Raw genomic sequence first — 13016 nt, 5'->3', positions numbered from 1 at the left:
GCTTTGGTGTGCTTTCAGTTACTCAGGCCCCAAACTTTGAACTTAACCTTGATTCCAGACTTTCTCTCACATCCCAAATACAATCTGTCAGTAAATCCTGTTGCCTGGATTCTTAGTTAGGGTTACTGTTACTTCAATGAAACACTGACTATGCTGCTTGGGGAGGAAAGGGTTTATTTGGCTTAAGATTTCACATCGCTGTTCATTATTGAAAGAAGTTGGGACAGGAGCTCAAATGGAGCAGGAACCTGGAGGCAGGAGCTGATGCAGAGGCCATGGAGGGGAGCTGCTTCCTGGCTTGCTCAGCTTTCTTTCTTTTTCTTTTTTCTTTTTTTGGTTTTTCGAGACAGGGTTTCTCTTTGTAGCTTTGTGCCTTTTGTGGAACTCGCTTTGGAGACCAGGCTGGCCTCGAACTCACAGAGATCCACCTGCCTCTGTCTCCCGATTGCTGGGATTAAAGGCATGCACCACCACCGCCTGGCTCAGCTTGCTTTCGTATAGAACCTAGGACCACCTAGCCTAGGATGGCACCATCCACAATTTTTGGGTTGGATCCTCCCCCATTGATCATTAATTAAGAAATTCTCTGCAGACTTGCCTACAGCCCAATCTTTTTTTTAAAATTTATTTATTAAATCAGCCATGGATTCCCTTGTTCTCCCCCCTCGTGCCCCCTGCCTCCCCCGCAGCCCACCCTCCATTCCCATCTCCTCCAGGGTAAAGACTCCCCTGAGGATTGAGTTCAACTTGGTAGATTCAGTCCAGGCAGGTCCAGTCCCCTCCTCCTAGGCTGAGCCAAGTGTCCCTGTATAAGCCCCAGGTTCCAAACAGCCAGCTCATGCACTGAGGACAGGACCCAGTCCCACTGCCTGGATGCCTCCCAAGCAGATCAAGCTGATCAACTGTCTTATTTATCCAGAGGGCCTGATCTAGTTAGGGGCTCCTCAGCCATTGGTTCATAGTTCATGTGTTTCTTTTTGTTTGGATATTTGTCCCTGTGCTTTTTCCAACCTTGGTCTCAACAATTCTCGCTCATACAAACCCTCCTCTTTCTCACCAAATGGACTCCTGGAGCTCCACCTGGGGCCTGGCTGTGGATCTTTGCATCCAGTTCCCTCAGTCATTGGATGGGGTTTCTAGCACAACAATTAGGATGTTTGGCCATCCTATCATCAGAGTAGGTCACTTCCGGTTGTCTCTTGACCATTGCCAGTAGTCTATTGTGGGGGTATCTTTGTGGATTTCTGTGGACCTCTCTAGCATTTTGCTTCTTCCTGTTCTCATGTGGTCTTCATTTATCATGGTCTTTTATTTCTTGTTCTCCCTCTCTGTTCTTGATCCAGCTGGGAATCTCTTGCTCCCCTAAGCTCTCTTTCCCTCGACCCTTGCCCTTCATTATCCCCACTCATGTCCATGTTGGTCATGTAGATCCCATCCATTTCTTTGTCATTGGGCAATCCCTGTGTCTTTCCCGGGGTCCTTCTCTCTAGGTAGCCTCCCTGGAGTTGTGAGTAGCAGTCTAGTTATCTTTGTTTTACATCTAGTATCCTCCTATGAGTGAGTACATACCATGTTTGTCTTTCTGAGTCTGGGTTACCTCACTCAGAATGATTTTTTCTAGATCCATCCATTTGCCTGCAAAACTCATGATATCATTGTTTTTCTCTGCTGAGTAGTATTCCATTGTGTATATGTGCCACATTTTATTTATCCATTCTTCAGTTGAAGGACATCTAGGTTGTTTCCAGGTTCTGGCTATTACAAACAATGCTGATATGAACATAGCTGAGCAAGTGCCCTTGTGGTATGATTGAGCATTCCTTGGGTATATGCCCAAGAGTGGTATAGCTGGATCTTGGGGGAGATTGATTGCCAATTTTCTAAGAAAGCGCCATATTGATTTCTAAAGTGGTTGTACAAGCTTGCATTCCCACCAGCAGTGGAGGAGAGTTCCCCTAACTCCATATCCTGTCCAGCATAAGGTGTCTTCAGTGTTTTTGATCTTAGCTATTCTGACAGGCATGAGGTGGTATCTCAGAGTCGTTTTGATTTGCATTTCCCTGATGATTAGGGATGTTGAGCAATTCCTTAAATGTCTTTCAGCCATTTGAGTTTCCTCTGTTGAGAATTCTCTGTTTAGTTCTATAGCCCATTTCTTAATAGGACTATTGGACATTTTGATGTCTAATTTCTTGAGTTCTTTATATATTCTGGATATCAGTCCTCTGTCAGATGTGGGGTTGGTGAAGACCTTTTCCCATTCTGTAGGCTGTTGCTTTGCCTTGTTGACCATATCCTTTGCTCTACAAAAGCTTCTCAGTTTCAAGAGATCCCATTGATTGATTGTTTCTCTCAGTGTCTGTGCTACTGGTGTTATATTTAGGAAGTGATCTCCTATGCCAATGCGTTCAAGACTACTTCCTACTTTCTCTTCTAGCAGGTTCAGAGTAGATGGATTTATGTTGAGGTCTTTGATCCACTTGGACTTAAGTTTTTTGCATGGTGACAGATATGGATCTATTTGCAGCCTTCTACATGTTGATATCCAGTTATGCCAGCACCATTTGTTGAAGATGCTTTCTTTTTTTCCATTGTACACTTTGGCTTCTTTGTCAAAAATTATATGTTCATAGGTGTGTGGATTAATGTCAGGGTCTTCAGTTTGATTCCATTGGTCCACATGTTGGTTTTTATGCCACTATCAAGCTGTTTTTATTACTGTAGCTCTATAGTAGAGCTTGAGGTCAGGGATCGTGATGCCTCCAGAGGTTGTTTTATTGTACATGATTTTTTTGGCTATCCTGGATTTTTTGTTTTTCCATATGAAGTTGAGTATTATTCTTTCCAGGTCTGTGAAGAATTGTGTTGGTATTTTGATGGGGATTGCATTGAATCTGTAGATTGCTTTTGGTAAGATTGCCATTTTTACTATGTTAATCCTGCCTATCCATGAGCATGGGAGATCTTTCTCTGACATCTTCTTCAATTTCTTCTTTCAGGGACTTAAAGTTCTTGTCATATAGGTCCTTCACTTGCTTGGTTAGTGTTATCCCAAGGTATTTTATATCATTTGTGGCTATTGTAAAGGGTAATGTATCTCTGATTTCCTTCTCAGCCTGTTTGTCAATTGCATATAGGAGAGCTACTGATTTTTTTGAGTTGATCTTGTATCCTGCTATGTTGCTAAAGGTGTTTATAAACTTTATCAGTTCCTTGGTTGAATCTTTGGGGTCACTCAAGTATACTATCATGTCATCTGCAAATAGGGAAAGTTTGACTTCTTCCTTTCCAATTTGTATCCCCTTAATCTCCTTATGCTGTCTTATTGCTCTGGCTAGAACTTCAACTACTATATTGAATAAGTATGGGGAGAGTGGACAGCCTTTGCCTCATTCCTGATTTTAGTGGAATCGCTTTGAGTTTCTCTCCACTTAATTTGATGTTGGCTGTTGGCTTGCTGTAAATTGCCTTTATTATGTTTAGGTATGTTCCCAGTATTCCTGATCGCTCCAAGGCCTTTATCATGAAGGGGTATTGGATTTTGTCAAATGCCTTTTCTGCATCTAGTGAGATGATCATGTGGTTTTTTTCTTTGAGTTTGTTTATATGGTGTATTACATTGATGGACTTTTGTATGTTGAACCACCCTTGCATCCCTGGAATGAAACCTACTTGATCATGGTGGATAATTATTTTGATGTGTTCTTGGAGTCTGTTTGCCAGTATTTTATTGAGTATTTTTGCATCAATGTTCATGAGGGAGATCGGTCTGTAGTTCTCTTTCTTTGTTGCATCCTTGTTTGGTTTAGGAATCAGGGTAATTGTAGTGAAAGACCCCTGCTCCATTATGAGGACATGGGGCTTTGGGCCAATGAAATGCTCCCCCCCCCAATAACTTAGCCTAAGAAACGCCATTCTGAAAAAAATCAGAAAAACAGGAGTTCACAGCCATAGCCAGCCACCCGGCCTTGACAGAGATAGCTATGGCCAGCCATTCAGCCTTGAGAGAGATAACTGTGGTCGGCGGCCTTGGGAGAAAGACAGTTGAGTCGAATCAGGATATTTTATGGCTGGCCCCCTGGCCTTGAGGAATAAGCAGCTGGCCTGGGCAAGGCCAAATCAGCCACACACATACGACCCCAAGTTCACCCTGGCCTTCTTTAAAACAACCAATAGGGACCCTGTAACTATGCTTCTCGCTTCTGTAACCGCGCCTCTGCCCCTGGGATCCCATAAAAAGTCCCCCTTGCCCTAAGAAGGCGCGCAAGTCCTCCAAGAGACTTCGCCCCAGGTACCTGGTCTAAATAAACCCTCTTGCTTTTGCATCTGATCTGTGGTTTCGGTGTGTTCCTTGGGTTTGGGGTCTCTCCCGGAGGAAGATCTCAGCCGGGGGTCTTTCATTTGGTGGCCCGTATGGGGATTGAGACCCCTCCCTGGAACCACCGACCCACCATCAGGAGGTAAGCCGGCCGGCCTTGGTTTATGTCATCCCTGTCCTGTCTGAGTGTTGTCTGTTTGTCTGAGTGTTGAATGTTGTTTGTTTGTCTCCACGCCTGCGTCTGATAATCTGTCTGTGTCAGTGGATCTGAAAGAGGGGACCGACGGGTCCGGACTTCGCCACTGGGAACCTGGAAGACGTTCCACGGTTCGTCTGAAGTGCCCTCTGAGGCACGGTCTGAAGTGCCCTCTGAGGCACGATCTGAAGACCCCTCTGGGGGCACGGTTTTTCTGAAGACCCCTCTGGGGCACGGTTTTTCTGGTTTTGCTTTCGGTTTGGAACCGAAGCCGCGCAGCGAGTGTTAGTCTTATTTATATTGGTCTGTCGTTTTTTGTTTTCTGTTTAACCGTTCTCCTCCTAGAAACAGCCATAGGACAGACTGTCACCACCCCCTTGAGCCTCACGCTTAAACACTGGTCAGACGTAAAGACACGAGCCAACAGCGAAGGAGTCATAATTAAAAAAAAAAAAATAGATCACTCTTTACGAGGCCAATTGGGTTAAAATAGATGTAAGATGGCCTCGTCAGGGAACCTTTAACCTCAGTCTTATTTCACAGGTGGAGGGAAAAGTTTTTGCTTCCAGTCCCCATGGCCACCCGGACCAGGTCCCATACATTGCCATGTGGAGACTCCTGACAACAGAACCTCCCCCATGGGTTAAGCCGTTTCTCTTCCCCTCAGCCCCCCCGGCAGCAGCAGCGCTCGCCGAATCCCGGGGCCGAGAAAGCCAGATCGGCGGATCCCTCCCGCTCCCTGTTCCTCCCGACCCCTCCACCAGCGTGTCGTTTCCTCTCCCCAAGTTCTGCCGCTCTCGAGGAGCCGCCGGGGAGCCGGAGGATGGCGGCGATGGCGGCGGCCGCCCGGGAGGAGGCGGTGCGGAGGCCGCGGAGCGCGGCAGCGAATGGTAGCGGCCCGTCGCGGCGGCCCGGCAGCGACCGTGTCCGCACGGCCACCTGAGCGCCAGCCGCGAGCTGCGTCCAGCCCGCCTCGCTTGCTTGCTCGCTCGCTCGCGGCCCGGGGCGGCGCGGACATGGGCGCCAAGCAGAGCGGCCCCGCCGCCAACGGCCGCACCCGCGCCTACTCGGGCTCGGACCTGTCCTACGGCGGCGCGCGGCGGCCCCCGGTGCGGCAGGCCGGGACCCGCGTGGCGGGGAGCCTGCGGTGGCAGCGGCGGCGGGGCGGACGGCGCTCGGGCGGCCCGGTTCGCGGCCCCGGTGCCCGGCGGCGGCGGCTGCTGCTGCGGCGGCGGCGGCGACCTCGGTCCCGACAGCGCCCTGCAGCCGCTCGCTCGTAGGGGCGGTGGGTAGCGCGGCGGGCGGCCGAGCGGCACAGTCGGCCTTCAGCATCCCTGATGGCGGGGGCGCACAGGCGGGGCCAGGGATGGGGTCGGCGGGGGGACTGCCCCCGGCCGGCGACAGCCGCCGAGCGCACTTCCACTTTAACAGCGCGCAGCGCGCCCGGGATGGCTAAAAGGGCCCGGTATGAAAAAGATGGCTCGGGGGCGGCGTCACCCGTGGGCGCCGAGTCACCCCGCCCCGAGTGTTACAGCCCCCCCCCCCCGACAGCGCCGGAGGGACCGGCGTCTCCTGCAGCGGCCCCCAAACAGCGGAGGATAAAGTTCCTGTTTCCTCCCCAATTGCCGGTCGCCTACGAGGAAGGCGGGACAAACCAGCGAAGGTAGGGAACACCTACGTCTCTATGGCCAGTTGCTCTTAGCGGGTCTCCAAGGGGCTCTAGACCCCCTACCGATTCGGCTCAGGTTACCAAAAAGAGACGCCGGCAGCGCGTTTTTAAAAAAGACTTAAAAAGACACGGAGGAAAAAAAAAAAAAAAAAAAGAGTCCTGGCCACTGTAATGTCTCAGGGACAGGTCAGAGAGGGAGTTAGGACGTTAGGACGGGAGACTTAAAAAGGACACTGCTTGACAAAGACAAAGTGCTTACTGTAAACAGAGAGGACATTGGGCTCGTGACTGATCAAAAAAAAAGCCTCAAGGGTCTCGGAGACCTAAGCCAAGGGTCCTCAATCTGGAGGATTGGGAAGGTCACGGCCAGGAGCGCCCCCCCCCCCCAGCCCAGGCTAACTCTCAAGATTGGGGGGCAGCCAGTGACCTTCCTAGTGGACACCGGGGCTCAACATTCAGTCCTGACCCATACCGGAGGCTCTCTCAGTGACCGCACAGCTTTGGTCCAGGGGGCCACAGGTAACAGGAGGTATCGAAGGACCACCGAGAAAAAGGTTCAGCTGGCATCTGGACAGGACCCAAAGGGACCCCCCTACAAGTCCTAGCCCTTTAAACTGTTCGTGGACGAGAACTCAGGCTTTGCAAAAGAAATGTTGGTACAGAGACTGGGGACATGGAAGCCCGATAGCTGCAGGATGGCCCCCTGTCTGCGTGGGGTAGCCGCCATTGCTGTTTTGCTCAAGGATACAGGGAAACTGACTTTGGGACAGCCATTAACTGTGTTATCCTCCCATGCGGTGGAAGCTCTGGTCCAGCAGCCCCCAGATCGAATGATGTTCAGACCAGTTGTCTCCCTCAACCCCGCAACCCTGCTGCCTGGTTCACGGATGGGAGCAGCTTCCTCCAAGAAAAAGAACGGAGGGCCGGAGCAGCCGTCACCACCGAATCGGAGATAGTTTGGATCTCACCACTGCCACCTGGAACATCGGCCCAAAAGGCAGAGCTGATCGCGCTGATCCAGGCCCTCCGGATGATGAAAGCCCGGAGGACCAGGAACTAACAAAGAAAATGGGGGCGAAATGGAGCCCCGAGCGACAAGCTTACATCATAGATGGACAGAGGCCTTGCCTACCAAGAAAAAGACCGCTAACGTGGTAACCAAAAAAAAAACTCCTAGATGACATCTTTCCCAGGTATGAAATACCCCAGATATTGGGGTCAGACAATGGGCCCGCCTTCGTCTCCCAGGTAAGTCAGGAGGTGGCCAGGCTACTGGGGATCGATTGGAAACTTCATTGTGCATACAGCCCCCAGAGCTCAGGACAGGTAAAACGTGCAAATAAAACCATTAAGGAGACTTTAACCAAATTAACGCTTGCAACTGGCACTAGAGATTGGGTGCTCCTACTCCCCCTAGCCCTTTACCGAGCCCGGAATACTCCTGGGCCTCATGGCCTAACCCCGTTTAAGATCATGTATGGGGCTCCCCCACCAATTGTAAATTTCCTTTACTCTGATATCTCCTCTTTTGCCACTAGCCCTCCAACTGATGCAAAAGACGGTGTAAAAACCCCTGCCTGCCGGGAGCAACTGAACCGCCCGGTGGTGCCTCACCCATTCAAGATTGGGGACTCTGTCTGGGTCCGACGCCATCAATCTAGGAACCTAGAGCCGAGGTTGACGGGACAGCGGCTTGGGTCCACACGTCGCATGTAAAGGCTGCCAAGGAACCCGACGAAGCTGAGGGCACCGAGACATCTAGTTCAACGCTCTCCAAACCCACTAAAGATAAGACTCACCCGGGGGTCCCCTTGATCCCCCTAATAGTCCTCCTGACATTAGGAGGGACATCACCAGAGAGCCTGTTTCCCTGACGCTGGCCCTGTTACTGGGAAAAATTACCATGAGCGGAATAGCTGCTGGGGTAGATACAGGACTGCAGCCCTTATGGAGACCGGCCAATTCAGACAGCTCCAAGTAGCCATGCTCAACAGAGATGGTTTAAAAAAATAGTTCCAAAGGTCACCATGGATTACGACCCTTGTCTCCACCATTATGGACCCCCTAATCATCCTCCTGCTCATTTTATTGTTTGGGTCATACATCCTCAACAGATTGGTGCAATTCATCAAGGATAAGGTTTCTGTTGCCCAGGCTTTGATCCTAACCAAGCAATATCAGAGGCTCAGACAGTCAGAGATAGAGCTAACCCCTTATTCTCCATCCTAAAATGAAAGATTTCATTTAGTACAAAAGAAAATGGGGGAATGAAAGACCCCCGCTCCATTATGAGGACATGGGGCTTTGGGCCAATGAAATGCTCCCCCCCCCAATAACTTAGCCTAAGAAACGCCATTCTGAAAAAATCAGAAAAACAGGAGTTCACAGCCATAGCCAGCCACCCGGCCTTGACAGAGATAGCTATGGCCAGCCATTCAGCCTTGAGAGAGATAACTGTGGTCGGCGGCCTTGGGAGAAAGACAGTTGAGTCGAATCAGGATATTTTATGGCTGGCCCCCTGGCCTTGAGGAATAAGCAGCTGGCCTGGGCAAGGCCAAATCAGCCACACACATACGACCCCAAGTTCACCCTGGCCTTCTTTAAAACAACCAATAGGGACCCTGTAACTATGCTTCTCGCTTCTGTAACCGCGCCTCTGCCCCTGGGATCCCATAAAAAGTCCCCCTTGCCCTAAGAAGGCGCGCAAGTCCTCCAAGAGACTTCGCCCCAGGTACCTGGTCTAAATAAACCCTCTTGCTTTTGCATCTGATCTGTGGTTTCGGTGTGTTCCTTGGGTTTGGGGTCTCTCCCGGAGGAAGATCTCAGCCGGGGGTCTTTCAGTAGCCTCATAGAAGGAGTTTGGTAATGTTCCTTCTGTTTCTATTATGTGGAACAATTTAGAGAGTATTGGTATTAACTCTTCTTTGAAGATCTGGTAGAATTCTGTGCTGAAACCATCTGGTCCTGGGCTTTTTTTGGTTGGGAGACTTTTAATGACTGTTTCTATTTCCTTAGGGGTTTATGGACTATTTAAATAGTTTATCTGGTCTTGATTTAACTTAGGTATGTGGTACCTATCCAGAAAATTATCCATTTCTTTTAGATTTTCCAGTTTTGTGGAGTAGAGGTTTTTGAAGTATGACCTGATGATTCTCTGGATTTCCTCATTGTCTGTTATTATGTCCCCCTTTTCATTTCTGATTTTGTTTATTTGGATGCTCTCTCTCTCTCTGTCTTTTGGTTAGTTTGGATAAGGGCTTGTCTATCTTGTTGATTCTCTTAAAGAACCAACTGTTTGTTTCATTAATTTTTTGTATTATTCTCTTAGTTTCTATTTTATTAATTTCACCTCTCACTTTGATAATTTCCTGGTGTCTATTCTTCCTGGGAGACTTTGCTTCCTCTTGTTCTAGAGCTTTCAGGTGTGCTGTAAAGTCTCTAGTGTGAGATTTCTCCAACTTCTTTATGTGGGCATTTAGTGCTATGAATTTCCCTCTTAGCACTGCTTTCATAGTGTCCCATAAGTTTGGGTATGTGGTGTCTTCATTTTCATTGATCTCTAGGAAGTTTTTAATTTCTTTCTTTATTTCTTTCTTAACCCATTGGTGATTCAGTTGAGCATTATTCAGTTTCCATGAGATTGTAGGTTTTCTGTAGTTTTTGTTGTTGTTGAAATCTAACTTTAAACCATGGTGGTCTGATAGAACACAGGAGGTTATTCCAATTGTTTTGTATCAGTTGAGATTTGCTTTGTGGCCAGTATGTGGTCGATTTTAGAGAATGTTCCATGGGGTGCTGAGAAGAAGGTGTATTCTTTTTTGTTAGGATGGAATGTCCTGTAGATATTGATTAAGTCCATTTGAGTCATAACATCAGTTAAGTCCTTTATTTCTCTGTTAAATTTCGATTTGGGAGATCTGTCCAGTGGTGAAAGTGAGGTGTTGAAGTCTCCCACTATTAATGTGTGGGATTTTATATGTGGTTTAAGCTTTGTTAATGTTTCTTTTACATATGTGGGTGCCCTTGTGTTTGAGGCATAAATGTTCAGAATTAAAACTTCATCTTGGTGGATGCCTTTCTTGATCTCTTTTGATTGATTTTAGTTTGAAGTCTATTTTGCTGGATATCAGGATGGCTATACCTGCTTGTTTCTTTAGACTATTTGATTGGAAAGTCTTTTCCCAGCCTTTTATTCTTAGGTAGTGTCTATCTTTGAATTTGATGTGTGTTTCTTGTATGCAGCAGAAAGATGGGTCCTGCTTTTGTATCCATTCTGTAAGCCTGTGTCTTTTTATAGGTGAATGAAGTCCATTTATATTAAGGGATATTAATGACCAGTGATTGTTCATTACTGTTATTTTTTGGTGGTAGTGTGTGTGTACTTCTCTTCTTTGGGGTTTACTGCTGTGGCATTATCTATTATTTGTGTTTTCGAGGGTGTATCTGACATCCTTAGGTTGGAATTTTCCTTCTAGTGCTTTCTGTAGGGCTGGGTTTGTGGATAAGTATTGTTTAAATCTGGTTTTGTCTTGGAATGTCTTATTCACTCCGTCTATGATGATTGAAAGTTTTGCTGGGTATATTAGTCTAGGCTGGCATCCATGATCTCTTAGTGTCTGCATTACATCTGTCCAGGACCTTCTGGCCTTCAAAGTCTCCATTGAGAAATCAGGTGTTATTTTGATGGGTTTGCCTTTGTAAGTCATTTGGCCTTTTTCCTTTGCTGCTCTTAATATTCTTTCTTTATTTTGTAGGTTTAGTTGTTTAATTATTATGTGGTGAGGGGACTTTTTTGGGAGGTTTAGTCTGTCTGGTGTTCTATAGGCTTCTTGTATCTTCATAGGCATTTCCTTCTTTAAGTTGGGAAAATTTTCTTCTATGATCTTATTGAATATATTTTTGTGCCTTTGAGTTGGTATTCTTCTCCTTCCTTTATCCCTATTATTCGTAGGTTTGGATTTTTCATGGTGTCCCAAAATCTTGGACATTTTGGGTCATGACTTTGTTGGCTTTAGTGTTTTCTTTAACTGATAAATCTATTTCCTCTACTGTATCTTCAATGCTGGAGATCCTCTCTTCCATCTCTTGCATTCTGTTGGTTATACTTGCATCTGAATTTCCCATTGTTTACTATTTCCAGCATTCCCTCTGTGTCTTCTTCATTTTTTCTATTTCCCTTTTCAGGTCTTGGACTGTTTCCTTCATCTGTTTCATTGCTTTTTCATGATTTTCTTCTGCTTTATTTGTCCTTTCCTCTAGTTTTTTATAGCGTTCTTCCCATTTTTTTGTTTGCCTTTTCCTCAATTTCATTTGTGATTCCTTCTATATAAGCCTTTACTCTCTTCATGATGTTATTCATAAGGCTGGTTTCTTCTGCTTCTTCCATTTTTTGATGTTCAGGTCTAGCTGTTGGAGGAGGGCTAGGTTCTGGTGATGCTGTATTGCTCTTCATTTTGTTGTATGTACTTTTGCCTTGATGTCTGCCCATCTCCTTGTGGATTTGTTCTTGGTCTTATGAGTGCACTTGGTCCAGATAGAGCTGACAGATTCAGGAAGCCTCTCTCTCTTTTCTGTATGGGAGCTCCGGGGTTGGATGGGCACTCTTGTCTCTTGTCCAGATGGGAGGTCCGGGGCATGATGGGAGCTGGGGGCTGGTCTCTAAGTCTCAGGAAGTGGCTGGGGTCTCAGGCAGATGGGCGTGGGGGCAGGGCGTGGAGATTGTAGGGTCTGCCGGGGGTCTTGGAGAAGGGGAGCCTTCCCAATGGGGGTGGAGAGGATCCTTCCTGCTGGCCAGAACCTGGGGCCAAGTTGGGCAGGTCTTCCCTGGAATGGCTGGTGCCCAGGGATGGGATCTAGGCTGAGCCCAGGCACTCACCTCTTGTCCAGATGGGAGGTCCAGGGCAGGATGGGAAGCTGGGGGCTGGTCTCTAAGTCTCAGGAAATGGCCTACAGCCCAATCTTATGGAGCCAATTTCTCAATCAAGATTCCCTCCTCTTAGATGATGATAGTTTGTGTCTTGCTAACATAAAATAGCTAGAACACTGAACCTTCAAAATATGAATGCAAATCCAATGACCTACAGTGTTTTCCTCAAGACTTTAAGGTATCTTAACAAAGGGGGAAAAGAAAAAAGGAATAAGGACTGAAAAGTGAGAAAGGACATACTCCCTATTTGAAGATGCTATGTGGCAGGGTCACAGATAAGCTATTGGGGCTAGGAAAAGAGTTCAATGAGACTGCCTAAGACAAAAGTCAGCTTTTAAAGGTTGCCTTTTCTATTTCCCAGCAATAAACAGAAAACAAATGTTTCAAAGGTACAGTTTATAGTGTCATAAAACATCATGTGTCTAGGAATAATAAATTCTAATAAAAAGTTTATAAAACTTCACTAAAACATAATAAAACATGTCTGATATTAAAGGGAAATGTGCTCAAAAGAAGCGAGAAGCTCATAAATTGGAAGGTGAAATATGATTAAGATGATAATTCTCTCCAAACTGGATTATGAAATAAATCTCATAAAATCAAACCCCAGTTGTTTGCTGAAATTTAACAAGATGATCCTAAAATTTATGCAGAGGTAGGAAAGGTGAAATGGAGCCAAGAATCTCTTGCCGATGAAGTCAGTTTGGAAGACTTGCTCCCTGAGATGCCAAGACCAACACTAATTATATTAGTGTGGAATACAGGCACAGGGAAACAGCAGAGGGACAAACAGAGAGCTCAGATTTAGGTCCAACACATGTGAACACTTGATGGATGCCTGAGATGGTACGATTCATCAGTGGAGGAAGGATGAACAAGCAGGAAGAGGAGCTAGGGTCGAGACAGA

At 47.0% G+C, this 13016-nt stretch overlaps 1 protein-coding gene across 4 annotated transcripts; it reads left to right on the top strand.

The window, feature by feature from the left end:
* The first annotated feature begins 5927 nt into the window (after positions 1-5927).
* Positions 5928-8948, top strand: LOC143267631 (uncharacterized). 4 transcript variants are annotated; one of them, XR_013042966.1, is made up of 3 exons: positions 5928-6177; positions 6988-7431; positions 7722-8948. XR_013042966.1 is itself a non-coding variant. In XM_076546455.1 (2 exons), the coding sequence occupies exons 1-2, from the start codon at positions 5963-5965 to the stop codon at positions 7897-7899; spliced, it is 393 nt and encodes a 130-aa protein (XP_076402570.1). In that variant the 5' UTR covers positions 5928-5962; the 3' UTR covers positions 7900-8948. The 4 variants fall into 4 exon arrangements, 2 of the variants coding, with proteins under 2 accessions (XP_076402570.1, XP_076402569.1); XR_013042965.1 differs by having other exon boundaries at positions 6988-7509; XM_076546455.1 differs by lacking the exon at positions 6988-7431.
* The last annotated feature ends 4068 nt before the right edge of the window (positions 8949-13016 follow it).

Source organism: Peromyscus maniculatus, chromosome 10 (genome assembly GCF_049852395.1).
Source record: "Peromyscus maniculatus bairdii isolate BWxNUB_F1_BW_parent chromosome 10, HU_Pman_BW_mat_3.1, whole genome shotgun sequence".
Classification (NCBI taxonomy): domain Eukaryota; kingdom Metazoa; phylum Chordata; class Mammalia; order Rodentia; family Cricetidae; genus Peromyscus; species Peromyscus maniculatus.
Note: the sequence above shows the minus strand (reverse complement) of the source record. Positions and strands in the feature narration are given on the sequence as shown.